Source organism: Zootoca vivipara, chromosome 12, assembly GCF_963506605.1.
Source record: "Zootoca vivipara chromosome 12, rZooViv1.1, whole genome shotgun sequence".
Lineage (NCBI taxonomy): Eukaryota > Metazoa > Chordata > Lepidosauria > Squamata > Lacertidae > Zootoca > Zootoca vivipara.
Genome location: NC_083287.1, coordinates 24,584,681 through 24,600,806, shown reverse-complemented (window position 1 = coordinate 24,600,806; position 16,126 = coordinate 24,584,681). Strand labels below are relative to the sequence as shown.

The 16,126-nt window shown below is 42.1% G+C and overlaps 2 protein-coding genes and 1 long non-coding RNA gene across 3 annotated transcripts in view; 2 read left to right on the top strand and 1 right to left on the bottom strand.

Moving 5' to 3' along the window:
• Positions 1 to 402: 402 nt before the first annotated feature.
• Positions 403 to 4,809, top strand: IL6 (interleukin 6). The gene is given in 4 exon segments (XM_035130306.2): positions 403 to 631; positions 2,727 to 2,837; positions 3,439 to 3,576; positions 4,615 to 4,809. Coding segments are annotated over 4 exon segments (588 nt in total). The 5' UTR covers positions 403 to 487.
• Positions 4,810 to 8,924: 4,115 nt separating this feature from the next.
• Positions 8,925 to 14,643, bottom strand: TOMM7 (translocase of outer mitochondrial membrane 7). Its single transcript, XM_035129974.2, has 3 exons — positions 14,449 to 14,643; positions 12,600 to 12,648; positions 8,925 to 9,163 (listed from the first exon to the last, which is right to left on the bottom strand). The coding sequence occupies exons 1-3, from the start codon at positions 14,549 to 14,551 to the stop codon at positions 9,148 to 9,150; spliced, it is 168 nt and encodes a 55-aa protein (XP_034985865.1). The 5' UTR covers positions 14,552 to 14,643; the 3' UTR covers positions 8,925 to 9,147.
• The window catches only part of LOC118092176 (uncharacterized), a 63,239-nt gene continuing 61,755 nt past the window's right edge, over positions 14,643 to 16,126 (top strand). The window contains exon 1 of the long non-coding RNA XR_004693479.2: positions 14,643 to 14,948. This is a non-coding gene — a long non-coding RNA (uncharacterized LOC118092176). The remainder of the gene's footprint in view (positions 14,949 to 16,126) is intronic.

Sequence of the window (16,126 nt, the reverse complement as noted above, 5' to 3'; positions counted from 1 at the left end):
GGCTAAAAGGCACCTTGAGTTCCCTGTGACCTCACGCCTTACTCCAGTATTTCCCAGCAGATGCCCCCATGGTTCATTATACTACTTTAAAAAAGAAAGAAAGAAAGAAACCACCACAAAAAAACGCGGTAGTTCTTTACTCAAGGTTGGATTTCCCCAAGTGCAGTCAGACCCATCCAATAAATAGGTTCAGAAATGCCCTACAACTCATTCAGCTCTACAGCCCCCAAAGCTACAAAGCTTTTCGAGGCAGCAAAGAGGGTCAAGCCTAAGAAGAGAAGACCATGCAGGCTCCGCTGGGATGTGAGTTGGCAGCCAACTTTGCGGGCTCCTCCCGTTCTGCAAGGGAGCGTCTCTAACTTGGCCGGGCAGCCTGGCGCGCAGCTGCAGCCGGGGAACCTCCTTGCCTAACTTCCTCGTTTTTCTCCCATCAGGCGTTTTTGGGGCTGCCGTCGCTCTCCTACTGCTGCTCCTGAGGGCAGAGGCTATGCCTGTCGGGGATTCCTCCGGGGAATCCGAATTCAGCGACGATTCCTCGGCCAGGACAGTGCCACCCGAGCGCCTCCAGCTGCAGAAGTGCGTGGACCTGGCGCGTTGGCTGCAGGGAAGAGCGGCCGGGTTGACTCGAGAGGTGAGAGCGAGCGCGCAGAGCGCCAGGAGAAATGAGCACGCGTCCTTTCTTGGGGCGGGGACTTGGGCATCTCGTTTCCCTCTCTTAGCTGGGGTGTTGCGCCTTTTCAAGCTTAGTGCGGTAGTTCCTTCTGCTCCTAAGTCTGGAGAAGGGAGTTCATCTTTCCAATGGTTCAAGGGCTAACAGGGCCTCGCAACGCAACAACGCCTTGCGCCAGGATGCCAGCTGGAGACAGATCTCTTTGCAGAAGGACAGTTGAGATAAGAAAAGCATTTTATTGCAAACGAACAGCAGCAGTGAAGTGTATTCTAGCAGGCCAAAAAGCATACAGGAACCCAGGAAAGGCAGTATACAGGACTAAGCGGTGCTTTTAATAATAATTATTATTATTATTATTATCATCATTATTATTATTTGGTAACTCCCAACAACTTAAGTGTCCGATAAGAATTTTGTTTGAAGTGCTCCCAAGAATTTTTAAAGGATTTTAAAATTACGTTTATATCCTACCTTTCTTCCAAGGGGCTGAAGGTGGGCTACAAGGTTCTCAAACCGTTTGAATGGCAATGTCTATCAACTATGGGAAGCAGCCACCTCAAATATTTGGGGGGGGGGTGCAAAGGAACCTCAGTCCTTAGGAGCTGGTTCCTATGCCCCATAATAACCCTGTGAAGTAAGGTAGGCCTAGAAGTGATTAGAGATCTCCTACTGGGCTTCATAGCTGAGTGGGGATTTGTACGCTCATCCAACACTGTGAGGATACCGAAATGTAGAGCAGAAACCTTCAGAGCAAAACCAGGAAAGGCCAGTATGCACAGAGGAAGCATTTAACAACTATATTTAAAACACAGCTTGTGCATATAAAGTATGTCACAATGCAAAGGATGATAAAGCAACAGGTAAACCATGTGGATAGGCAGTTGCCATGTCAGGAAATTGGTCATCCATTACCTGTTCTGGACCAGGGTTGTGCTTCCTTGAAGGAACGAATTTGTAGAGCTACTTTTGTTTGGTTTTCTGAACACCACTGAGACATTTTACTGTGTCATAAATCTGTTTAAAGTATTTTTATTAAAAAAAATGCACATGCACGCACACTAATACTTTCAGAGGCTCCATACAGTAACCCTCTAGTCTAAACCCTACATTCCTTATATATATACAAATTTAAGTTACAGTCCTATGTGCTCCCATAGGTGCCGCCAGCTCCCTGGGGCCCTGGTTGCCCGAGCACCCACAAAATTCCCCATGAAGGGTCCAGGCACCCATAAATTTCGGTGCCAGGGCCATGCACACTGCATGGCACCCACGGCCCTGGGCACCCACAGTTGCAGGGCCAAGCTAGCACTTTTGTGTGCCATTTACCTGGGAGTTGCTTCTGAGGCGACATGGTTAGGTATGGGCTGATAGGCAGAGTTTGAGTGATGGCAAAGTGCTGGGTATTTATAGGAGAATCATTCAGCATCTTCTTCTATTGGTCACTCTTTAGGAATACACATTTGCTTTAGTAGCAGTATGTGCTTTTCTATATACTGTATAAAAATAGAGTAGTGCACAATATGTTCCTGTTCTCTCTTTCCTTATTCACTTATTACTTAATACACTATTAATATTCACCAAAGAAGTTAAGATTTATTGAAAAAATATATGATTTGAGATTCGAAGTCTTGTTTTTTGTTTTCTTTCCGGGGCTGGGAAATTTGGTACCTTGGCTAAACATATTTAGCCAGGATACCAATATTTTGCAGGGAAGTTCAAAATACAGTACAGGGGCACACTTGAGTCAGTTTTTATAGGAAATGTTTAAATAGTGGGAGTTACAGTTGCAAATTTACATTCAAAATCCCTTTTTTTCAGTATACATTACAATTCCAATTTGAAATTGACCTAGCCTTGCTAATACTACTGCATCTTCAGATTAGGGATAGCTGCGGGGGTCAGAAGACCACAGGAAAAGCAATTTCGGACCACCTAATGAATGTCAGTGATGGAGAGAGGGGTTTACATCTTCCATGGGGTATACGGATGGTCTGGAATATAATATTAAAGTGGTCATCAGGGAAAAGTCTGATTAAACCTTGTTGTGTTTTACTAGTTATGTAAGAAGGAGGCTGCCTGTCAAGGCAAGATGGAACTGGCCCTCAATAATCTCAACCTTCCAAAGATCACTCAAGAAGATAAATGCTTTGACACTGGATTTGAAAAGGCAAGTTTATTCATACGTAACCATTAGGACCAACAACAAAATGCTGGTTGAATTCTGCTGTTCAGGATTCCTACCACTCCATCCCACCCACAACAGTCAAGGAGCATTCATTCTATGGTTACTGAACATGCTCAGACCTCATTGTGCTCTTTCTGGAGTTTCCCTTTTTAGAACCAAGCATTTTTAATATGTTTGCAAATGTTGAGGTTTCCCTAAGCCTGCTGATGTTAGCTACCAGTACATAAGCAACAGCGCTTATAGTCTGGAAAGATAAAGATTGTGCATTTGTGTAACATGAAAGCAAGAATTAAGTAGGAATTATTAATGGTTGGTGTATATAGTCAACCATATTATTCATAGCTGCCAAGTTATCCCTTTTTTTAAGGGATTTTCCCTTATGCTGAATAGGCTTCCTCGCGAGAAAAGGGAAAACTTGGCAGCTATGCCATATTATTGCCAAAGCTGTTTGTAATATTTTGTTCAATCTCACTGCTTACCCTGTTATACAGTTTTATTGCACCATAAAATATTTGTTAAGGAATGTAATGAGTGTTAATATTTCTGACTCATAAACAACTTTTTCTTTATTTTCCTGTCTTAGGAAACATGTCTAGGAAGACTTTCAAGTGGTCTTTATGCTTTCGGGACCTTCTTTGAATATTTAGAAGAGGCTTCTGTTGAGACTGCAGAAACTTTTCGGCCAAGCACAGAGCACCTGGCAAATACCTTGAGATCAATGGTAAATTCTATTACATTTAATCCTACATAAATGTTCTGGGAGATAAAGAGATGGAGTGAGAAGATTATGAAGTTCTGGAAGACAACACACAATGCACTCTGGTTAAGGACATATAACACTATAGGCACTAAATGGAAACATTTTTCCCCATTTGGTGTTTTACTTCTTTTTATTTAATTTCTATACCACCCTTCATTTGAGGATCACAGGGTGGTTTACAATGGAAAAACAAACAAATACATAACCTAAAAAACCATTGTTAGTTATGCTTATGACAGCTGTAACAATAAGCCTTATTAATAAGGAGGGAGGACTACGTATTAGGGTTGATAGACAAAGAGAGAGAGAAAAAGACTTTTCAATTTCCTCCTCCATGTAGAATTAGGACCCGTCTATGTGTAAAGTCCTATAGATGTATTTTAAAATACAATTTAAGTAGGTCCTTAGCTTTTGAAACAGTGAGTTGCTACCGTTACCCAAAATAATTCCTATATCAGAAAAAGGGTTAGGGGCTCAAACGAGGCCATATAATGCAGAACCTGCTCCTTACAAAAGTTGGCTGTGTGAATGATTTGGTTTAAGATAGAGAATACTGAGAAACTATCCAATAATATTTTGGGTTCTGGATGAGAAGAGTGTATGCATAACTGTTCCTTTGAGTGATCGGTATTATGTGCTTACAAGCATTATAATTTATTTATTTAATAAAATTCATCTACCACTTGATTATAGAAAACCTCCACAGTCATGGCTTACCCCCAAGACACCTGGGAACTGTAGCTTGTTAAAGGTGCTAAGAGTTGTTAGGAGACTCCTATTCCCCTTGGACAACTACAGTTCCCAGAGTGGATTCACAATCAATCCCTCTTCTTAGAGAACTCCTAGATAACCTAAACATATTGCACTGCATGTTACAAAGGGTTCTGCAATCTGTAAATATTTCTAACTAGCATCTTGCCCGAAGATGAGTAAAATCCATTTATCTGATAAAAAACAGCATCGTAACCAGCAACTTTTATTATTTCCTCCCCTTAACAGATGAACAATCCTGAAACTGTGACCTTGCCGGATCCAGCTGCTCAGAAAATTCTTGCTGCTAAGCTTCGAGAACACAGAGGCTGGGCTGTTACAATTATCAAACACTTCATACTTCAAGATTTTACTTTATTTATGCAGAAAACTACAAGGGCTCTTCGTATCTTATGAGGGGCCAGTAGTTCTAGTGCCTTTTAAAAATTGGGCACATCAGTTCTCAAAACATCTGCAGTTGAAGCAGAGGCTAATGTTGTTCTCCTTTTTGAGAACTCACTATGTTGTTTCTTTAATTGGGAATATGCTATTTGCAGTTATTTATGATATTTAATATATTTATTAAATTTGTGTATGCATTTTTACTCCCAAGACTCACAGCCAATTTTAATAGGGAGTCAGCACCACACCATTTCAGTATTCACTGAATATTTTACTTGAAAATTATGCATCAAGAATATACAGCTAAATTATACAATGAATATTTTTTTAAAAAGAAGTCTATTTAATATATATTTTTTAGAAAACAAAAACAATTTGTATGGGTTTACAGTAAAAGACAATCTGTTTTATTGCTGCTTTAACTGATTTTAATATTTAATATTTTATACTGTACTGTTGTAACCCACCCTGGGGCCTTATGTAGAATAAACCAAATAAATTATTAAAAACTACTTCATTGCACTGCATCTGTATTATGGGTTAATACTATTTTAATATCAGATTTGCTACAAATGTTCATTACTTTTAGTAGATCAAAATGTTTTCAACATTTGTTCATTCCAAAAGTGAGCTAGAAAATGTTAAACATGAGATGTAATTTATATGCATCAGCCAGTCTGAATGTTACCAATGGGAACTGCAACAGAGTGCTTCTGTCAGCGTCAGAACAGTGCAGTACAGAGTGCTTCTTCCAATATACTCTATTCCATTCTTCACAACAGACATTTTACATTCTCGGGCCAGTGAACATACAGAATCTTCAGTGGGTTGATTTTCAAGGGGATGGGCTCCCTATATTTTTTGAACTAATGGTTAAAATGAATGCTGGAGACCAGATGACCAGATCCATTTCAAACTGTAAAGGCTCTAATATTTTTATGTTTGCTTTTATTTGGGGAAGATTAAATTTGAGAGTGTGTGTTGTGTGTGTAACAAACCACATACTGGTATATCACATTGCTCACACTCAATTTTGTGCCTTTGATTTATATTCCACTTTTCGGCATTTTCACATCCTAAGGCAGCTTACCTGTCATAAAATAATAGCAATGGAAAAGTACATCAACAAAAGAAATAGTAAAAAAAAAGTAGCAATTTGTTTAAATTACCTTATGTTGCTTCTCCTCTGCACATTCCAGTTTGCAGACCACCTATCCACCCCTTCATGGTTTTCCAAACCAGCCATGCTGCTGCTACTGAGATTTGAAACAACACTCCCATTCAGGTACTGGTTAGAGTTAGACCATCATTACGCTCCCTTGTACAAATTGCTTCAATTCTGGGGGGGCTGCTTCCCCACATCCCTCAGGTAGTCTGAACAATGACAGATGGAGGGTGGTAACAGGCTCTCAGAAGTTAAATGTAGGAACAATGGAAGGGAGCCTGGCTGATGTTTCCTTTTCTGATAGCCACAATAACAGCATGATGGAAGACTGCTTTTGTTTTCCCAAAGGGGTAAGATGATAGTCTTAAAAGACAGCAGTGGGTTTTGTTTGGGCGGCTGCTGCATGTTGGAAAGAAGTGCCTGTAGTGTATGTACTTTGATAATTGATATTTCTGTTATATAAGTAACAAGCCTACCTAACAGACATTAGCAGTTAAGAGTGAATTAATAATACTTAAGACTGCAAATCTCTACACTTTTGGGATTAAGTACCACTGAACCAAATAAGTCTTTCATCTTTGTCTTGCTTCCTCATTAGGTCTCTTGATGTAGTAAGGTAAAGGTAAAGGGACCCCTGACCATTAGGTCCAGTCGTGACCGACTCTGGGGTTGCGCGCTCATCTCGCATTATTGGCCGAGGGAGCCGGTGTACAGCTTCCAGGTCATGTGGCCAGCATGACAAAGCCGCGTCTGGCAAACCAGAGCAGCACATGGAAACGCCGTTTACCTTCCCGCTGTAGCGGTTCCTATTTATCTACTTGCATTTTTATGTGCTTTCGAACTGCTAGGTTGGCAGGAGCTGGGACCAAGCAACGGGAGCTCACCCCGTCACAGGGATTCAAATCGCCGACCTTCTGATCAGCAAGCCCTAGGCTCAGTGGTTTAACCCACAGCGCCACCTGGGTCCCTCTTGATGTAGTACTTTTTCTAAATACAACTTAAATCCAAATGCATTATCATAGTAATCCTTAGAAAAGCCCCGTAAGGCTATAGGCGGGCAGCTGAAGCAAAGAAACAGCTACTTGTCCAAAGCCACTCAGCAAATCCACAGCTGAGGTGAAGCTTGGACCAGATATTTCATAATTCATTCTCTTAAGTGCACTACAAAGTTGACGCAGCTTCCTCTTGCCATCTTTCTGCTTAATTGGGCACTCTTCAGGCATAAATAAAGGAAATAAATAGTCTGACTCGCTAGAACTGCCATCTGGCTACGTACACCAACTCTTAACTTCTGCATCCTGGACTTTTCTGGGAACTGAAAGAACAAGTATCATGGAGTTAAATGTACTGACATATCAATCTTTATTGGATGTCAAGTAGGAGTCCAGACATAGTAAGGTCCTCAACCTTTTTAGGCCCAGGGTCACTTTTGTAAATTTAGGAAGCTGTCATGTGGGGCATAAAGAAATATCCCAAATGGTTTATGCTTAGATCCTCTCACAAACAACTGGCAAATCACCTACATCACTCCAAAAATAAAACAGGAAACAGAGACAGGAAACACCCCACTTCAAAAAGGCATTCCCACCCACCCCCCATTACAAACTGAAACCAGGAGCAGAGGGCCTTGTTGAGTGCTAAGGGGTGTGTCTGAAGACACCATGCTGGGAACACTAGACTTAAGGGAATCGTGCCTGTTGGCAAGCCAGCAGCCAGAGGTCATCACCAAAGTGGTGGATAGGTATGGCATGTACCTATTCAGACCTTATCAAAATCTTAGCAGATTCTGACAACTGGTTCCTCAGCGAGTTACCCCTTTTATTCTTTGGGGGAAGGCAGGGTGGATTTTTTGAGCCCCATCTCTGTTCAACAAATTGTTAATACACTGACTGGGGAGCAGTGCTCTGCATCCCCCATTAGGGCACTGGGCTTCACTCACGTCAACCCTGTAAACTTCTTTTTCTGCCACTGCCAAGACAACAGGGGTCTGATCAAATCTTCCTTACCTTCCAAGCTTTTGCTTAGCCACTGATGTAGACTGAAGGGCTGACCCAGTGAGCTTTTGAAATGTTGGACGCTGGTAAAACAATTATTGATCTTCTTTCTCTGTGTGTGCAAAGGATGAACACATAGGAGTGCCCCCTATACTACGTCAAACACATTCTAATGGAAAACTAAACAGTGGCTTATTGGTTGGTACATTCCTTACCATAGGAATGGCTTCCTCACAAGTAGGCAGGACTCTTTTGGAAGTATAGTGTTTTCTCCATGCCATAACTAACAAACAGGTATATCACCACCCCCCTCTTGCCAGGAAAGCTAGGTTTGTAAGAATAATAATAATAGCACCTTCTATGTTTCTGTAGCTTCATAGTTGCAGTCTCTGGCTCCCAGACATGCCTAAGGTTTGTCAATGTTCAACTGTCTGTACTATTATTGTAGGTATGTGGAAATGAGGACTTTATTGAAGATAACGCTTATTGATTATGCAAATGCAGCATTTTTCCTCTGCAGTGTCGCCAAAGATGTCCAACCCATGAATGAACAACCCAGTGTCTGAGGTTGAAATAATAAGGCTATGTTTAGCCTGAACATAGCAAAACTGGAGGGCTGTCACACATAAGATGGAGCAAGCTTGTTTCCACTGCTCCAGAGGGTAGGACTCAAACCAATGCATTTAAATTACAAGAAATGAGATTCTGACTAAACATTAGGAAGAGAAGAACTTTCTGACTGTAGGAGATGTTAAGACAGTGGAACAAAGTACCTCAGAAGATAGTAAACTCTCCCTCATGGGATTTTTTAAAACAGAAGTTGGATGGCCATCTGCCTGGGATTTTTTGGCTGTGATTCTTGCACTGCAGGGGGGTTGAACTAGATGGCCCTTAGGGTCCCTTCCAACAATTCTATGAAATCCAGCAGTTGGATGTAAAGGGAAATGAGTCTTAACATGTGTCATGACCTGCAACAATTAGATTTCCTCATTAAAGAATTTCAGACAAAATATTTATTCTAAAGGGAAAAAATGAAAGTGCAACACAAATAAATTAGACCAACGGAAATTCCATTCTGTTGTAAGCATATTCCATGTTGTCAGGGAAGTCTGCTTGCCAGTGGCATAGCTCAGTGCTGTTTTTCTAGCCATTGGAATGTGTGCATCTCCATCTTTTTTTTCCTGCTCAGCAGCGGCTTCCAGAATGGTGTGGTTAACTCCTTCATCCCCAAAGCAGACTAAGAGAGGTGGAGGAGGAAGAAGAAGAAAACTAAGTTGATCACAACTCCTATGATGCTGTTACCAGCAGAACAGCTCTTTCAAGAAATACTAAAGAGCACAAAAAGTTGTCACTTACAGCACAGTTCTATACATGTCTAATGAGAAGCAATTCCTGTTGATTTCAATGATGTAATTATTATATAATTGAGTACAGAGCTGCAGCTTTACACATTCAATAACGTATTCAACAGTGGAAGGTCAGCCAACGCAAATGTAAGTGAGCCATATTAATTAACAGAACAGAGCAAAGGTAGAATCATTAGAAGAGACATGGGATACTTTATTCAGTTCCACTCTGATAATCACCTGCAGCTGAGGGATAGTCAGCCTAGGCTACCCAATAAGGCAGTGACAGAGGTGGGGTTTAGGTTTTGAATTCAATCATCAATACATAACAGATACTGGGGTGGCCATAAGGAACACCATCATATTTAAAGTGCTAAATGCACCCAACCATCTAAGATGGAATTAACACTCATGTGACTGTAGAATACATTTGGGGGTATTTTATCTGCCTTCTAGTTTCTCTCCCTCTCTCTCTTTCTTTCTTTCTTTCTTAGTATACAGTCACATTCTTTCAGTGCTTTTCTGAAGTGGCTTAAAGAAATTGTAATCTTATGACTGATCTTGAAATTAACCCATATTGACACAGACAAGTAATATTAAGGCTTATCCATATTACACTGCTCTCCAAAAATGCTCACAATCCCAACTCTTATTTTCAAGGGAACATGGCATTCCATCATGCGCTCTAGAAATAAAACTCCAGATATTATTGTTTCTATTTCTATTTCCAGGATGAAAACAAAGATGAAACATGTAACGTAATAAGCAACTGAAGTTATGATGGTCAGCTCAGTTGACTGGTAGGAAAGGCAAAATAATAGCTAGAAAGACAGCAAGATTACTTGGGTACTAAATAATATGGTTCAAGCCACCAACAAGAAATTGGTGGCATCTTCTCAATGCTTCATCTCATTTACGCTCATTTTAATCCCGAGCAAATTTATGATATTGTGTATTCAGGCTGCCATCTTACCTAGGAGTAAATCCCATTGAGTCCCAGTTTTTGAGCAAACATAAGAAGAGTTCACTGTCAGTGTCTATCCCAATTACTAAACTATCCCCCAAAGTAGTAAACGCTATGATCACATCATTTCTCTCTCTCTCTGCCCATCTGTGGGTCGCAGCCTTCAAGATTCCAAGGACTGACAAAAATATAAAATAGTTAAAGGGGAGCACATTCTTCCCTTACCTTCCCAACTCATTTGCTTACTACTATAAAGATTTCTTAAATGTGTTGACCATTTCAAATATGTGTGACACATCACAATTAAAAATACATACATACATGATTTAATACTACACGTTAGTTCAGGCCACAGTAATGAAAACCCCACGTTTTAGTGCAGAAATTAATAGCACTTGGGTCCCAGTCACAAAAAATGGCGATCCCAAAGTGTCGGAAGAAGCTCTAAAGCACTTGAGTGGGGAGAGCTGGAAACACACCAGTTATGTGTATCGGTGTCGGCATGTGTGTGTGAGTGCTGAATGCCTCCCTGCCTGGTGAATGTATGTGCTGTATGAGTGGTGGGGATATGCTGTATATGCAGTGAGTGTGGGGAGGGGTGTTTGCATGTGCACATTATGTAAGTGCAGGTGTGGTTAGTGTGCACACTGTATGTTGCTGGATGCTGTATATACGGCAAGTACATGTGTATTGGGGGTGTCTGTATGTATGCTGCACGTGCAACATGTAGAATACATTGCGCAAGCACTCGTCTTGCCCATGGCCAACATGAGCCCCCAAAGTGTTGGCTAACTGTCAATGCAGACCCGGAGCCAAAAGAAAGTTAGCTATGCCTGCTCTAAAACATGAGACAGCAAGCAGTTGCCATGGCCAAGATGAATATCTCACTTAATTAAGAAACAAGGGTCCGATGTATCATTATTATTATTCAATCCAACAAAGCCAATTTGGGCATCATGCACTTCACTTAACAGAACAAGTCTCATTTAATTGTATATCCTAAACACACTGGATAATACAATAAAGCCTTGTATTAAGAAGAGGATGCATTTTATCTTTTAAATCTCATAAATGCAAAAACTCACATGCAGATGACAAGACATAAAATTGAATAAATTGATCATCTGCAGGTTTTTTAAACAGACAATTGGATTTTACATGGCAGTTTAATTACAGGAGTCTAAACAGCAGTCAGACAGTAGAGTGTAGAATATTAAATGATAAAATGTTACATTAATGCCAAGTCTCAGTAGCATCCATACAATAAAGTGTCACCATGCAGAAGCGCCATGAATGCAAGGAGAAAATTAATGAAAAGCTTCAATGGTTTTTTCTATTACTTCTAGAATGTTATAAGAAAGGAAAGTCCTTCTGCCAATCTGGTTTGTTTTGATTTTTAAAAAAAACAACAACACATTTTTAACCACCTCTGAGATCACATAGGTTGAGAACCTATCACTTTTCAGATGTTGTTGGATTTTAACTCATATCAGCCCCAGGAATGATAGGAGTCCACCAATACCTGGAAGAGTAGATTCTGACTGGAGATATATAACTAAATCATACTCAAAACAAACCCACTGAACTCAATGGACTTAAGTCCACTGATTTAAATTGAGTAACTCTCAGTAGGAGTAACATTAGATGTCATTCATATACTTTATGCTTATTCATGCCTCGGCAATAGCAAAAAATAAATAAAAAATTCTCCCACTAATCCACTCTGAAGCCTAACAGTTTGTTTTCCAGTCTAGTTTTATTAGGCTCCTACTCTCCACCTCATTCCAACTATTAACATGTATCTACTCGTTATTTTCCAAGCGGCCTTATTAGTGCCATCAGGCAACAACAAAATGAAACAGAAGGCCTACATTGATCAAACAACAACCAACATAAACTGCCTTTTTAAAAATTCAGTTTCAAGCAGTGTAAGCTGTCGGTGTTTAAATCATTCCATGGTTACCAGTTCTTGGTTTGTAATGTTACTGAAGCAAGCTCATTCCAAGAGAAAGAGGACTTGACACAATTGGGTCATATCTCTTGATGATATATTTAAGTCAGCAACCAAAAGATAGAACATTTCCTTCTTATGGTGTGTCCCTTAAATTAAAAAAATGGTAGCACCAAATCCTGACTGACACCTTACATGAGAATATAGCAACAGTTAAAATATAATTTGTGTAATATTTCTTTAAGTGCAATCCTAGATGTATAAATAGCATAGGCCTTTGTCTTAGGTAAGTGAGTGTAGGATTGTAGCATAAGTTTCAAACTCTCCCCTCCAAGTTAATCACAAAGCACATGTTCTATTTTCTCCTTAGCAGGCATTATTTCTGTAGAGGTATTAACTAGTGAAAACATACCTCAAAACGGTTGGCTCAGGCATTCCAGGATCCGCACCTCTCTTAAAACCTAGTTACAAACAATATATCTGTCAGTTTATATCATAACTATATTATTGCTCTTTTACATATAATAAATATTTCTAGAATTAATGCACACATGACTAGCTACAGTAATGTAATAGATAACACTGCACTTTGATACAGTCCTAACATCCTGCACTCCCCACCCCCACATGCCATCAAGTAGAAGTGCAAAGCATAGCTGCCAAGTTATCCCTTTTTTAAAGGGATTTTCCCTTATGCTGAATAGGCTTCCTCGCGAGAAAAGGGAAGACTTGGCAGCTATGGCAAAGAAAGGGGTGCATTCTATTGCTTGGTCAGCAACACACATTGAAAACCCCACTCCTCTGCACCAGCAGGTGACTTGGGCTGCAAGCCTAACTCCATACTTACCTGAGTGTAAGCCCCATTAAATGTATAAGGATTTACTTCCAAGTAGACATAGTTAGAATTGCACTGATAATCTCCCTGGGAAGAAACAATACTCTTCTAAAGTATCTTTGACATCTAAAACGATCCCTATTTTGTAGCATGACGTATGTTGCCCACCAAATCCACCAGACAGAGAAAGACAGCCTCTGATCTTACAAATAAACAGGACTTTACTGCATTGTTAATGGAATTCGGTAAGAAATGTCCTGCACAACAGGCCCATGGATAATGGAATAATTTATTGACCAGCAAATGAAAAAGAAGTTGTCGATGACACTTCATAGGACAGAATCATTGCTGAACTAATTGAGCACGGCCTGGGGAATTCTGACTAAGAACATTCTAAAAATTGGCCTCTAGCTTTCAGAAATCTGGTGACTTCTAAGCAAACTCCTGATACCACAAATGAAAGAACACACCTGTGGGCAATTTTAACCATGTTTACCTTTGTGTCATTCCTAAACACATTTAGGAGTTCACATAATCATGAAATACAGAATTCTGAAAGCTAAAATTATTATTTATAAACAACTTGTCAGTTTTGCAAACTGGGGTGGGGAGATTGTCAGTGATTATTCACCCATTCCTTCATTCAGCTCACTCAAGCAGAAAGCTAGCACACCAGAGACAAATGTAGCCCAGCTTACTGCTGGATATTATCATTTCTTCTTGCAAGGTGTTATAGTTTTCAGCGCACAAGAGCATCCAACAGTTGTGTTGCCCACAGACAGTCTGAAGCAGTGTCTCCCAAACTCGGGTCTCCAGCTGTTTTGGGGACTACAACTCCCATCATCCCTAGCGGGGAAGACCAGTGAGGTCACAGGGATGATGGGAATTCTATTTCGAAAACAGCTGGAGACCCGAGTTTGGGAAACACTGAAGGTCACGGGAGTTCCTTCTATCACCATATTCACACAAGCTCGCCTTCTAACGAGTACTAGGAAAGAAAGAAAAACAGGAGTGCTTTCACGATACAGCCTGCTTGCCTTTTCTCTATGTTAAACCCGAAACTAGCAGCACTAAGGTGAGCTGTGAAGCGGAGAATTTGGGAACGGAAGCAGGTGGACGAGGGAAATGAGCCGCCTCTGCCCCACAGGGAGCTCTCCCCGCTAATCACGAGGAGCTGAGGGGAATCAGCCACGTGATTCGCCCCACCACGCGCGCTCCTCCCGGTTGCGTCACTATCGCCACCGCGTTCCAAGAAGACGCGTCGCGCGCGCCCAAACCAGCCGTTGACGGGAAGACCGTTAACGGTTCGGAATGCTCCACGCCCCGCCCCCGCCGATTGCCATCTCGCTCGCCCTCAAGTCAGAGTCTTCCGTGACTAAGCCGCCCGCCGCGGCAACCTACTCGCTCTCCCCAGCTCAGGACTGACCTAGATAGAGTACTACCGGGATGAAGCCCCACCGGATGGCAAACTGCCCGCCCTTGAACAAGTGCTGCAGGCGCTGCTTGGACTCTTTGCTCAGCTTCGGCATGGCGGCGGCCCGCGTCGTCGTCTCGGAGGCAGCGAAGGGGGAGAGGCGAGGATGGTAAAGAAAGGCCTGCCTTTTGCTTCCTGGCGCTACAGCGCATGCGCACGGAGGGGAGGCCTACCCGGCGAGGGTTTGCTGTCGGGCAGCGGCGCCGCCTCTGGCCGGCTGGGAAAGGCGGGAACGGCAGCCGCTACTGAGGAAACCTAGAGCCGAACTTGCCGCGTAGGGCGAAGCGAAAAAGAATGTGTGTTGAAATCGGCTCCGCTGCAGCTCTGTACTGTACTGGATGGAAATTCCTACATGTACATGCAGGAGTCGGTTTTTTCCTCCTTTTCCGTCGCAGTGGGTCCATTTCCTTGCTCTTCCCGGCTAATAGTAGTGCCTGCCTATCTCCGCCGGAGTAAGTCGTGGCAAATACCCCCACCCATCCCCGTTTCTGAGCATTGCACACACACACCTTGCTACACGCATGTTCTTCACACATGATCTAAAACGGGGTTCCCCCCCCCTCTCTTTAATATCGTAGAAGTGTTTTTTAAGGGCCGGCTCGCACGTTACGTTTTCTCGTGGAAAAGTTGTTGGCACGTGGACCGACCCTATTGGTAGGCCACCTACACGAGGTTAAGAGGGAGAAGGCAGCGGGGATGAGTTCCGCAGCCTCTCTGACAAACGCCAAGAGTGGAAGTTCAGTTTTGTTTCCAAAGCCTGCATGGAAGTCAACAGCATTTCCTTTTGCATGTAAATTCTGTGTTCTACCACTGACCTAACCCTGTTTTTCCGGATTTAGCACTGATAGGTGCTGTCTTCGAAAGTGGATGTTCTGTCGTGTATTTTTCTGCTGCTGCTTAAAACATTTCCTGGCTATTGGCCTTCACCAAATGGTGTAGTAGCTACGGTAGTTACGTTTGGATGTAGAAATATTTTCATTTACATATCTTGAACCTTCTACCAAGAAAAAAAAACCTTAAAAAAATAACAGCCACTTTCTCTACACTACGGTATGCACAGTTTTTTAAACCTTTGTAATGTCCTGCTTTTGTCATATCTCGCCTCCACCCCCTGGCTGATGTTCAAGTAAACCAGGGGTCCCCAAACTTACCCAGCTTCGGGCCAGTGCCCACCGCGCCAATGGCACGGCGGGCGGGGGAGTGCACGCCCGTGCGCATGCGCAGATGCTATTTCTGGTGCACTTCCAGGTTTGAAAGGCACCAGAAATGGCTTGTGTGCATGTCCATGGGCCTCCTCCGACCCGGAAGTGCACTGGAAATGACGCTTGTACATGCACACAAGCTGTTTCCGGCTCTTTTTCCGACCCAGAAGTGGGCAGCGGGGTCGTTGCAGGCTGGATAAAAGAGGCCTTCAGGTCGTATCTGGCCTGCGGGCCTTAGTCTGGGGACCCCTGAAGTAAACCAACCCTTGTAGATCTGCCCTATGAATTTTGATTAAATTTGCATATGGGAAAATGATTGAATAAGAAAAAAGCATGCTTCCTTTGTTGGATGGATCAGGAAATCCGTATTGTAGAGTTGGAAGGGATCCTGAGGGTCATTTACTCCAATCCCCTGCAATGCAGGAATC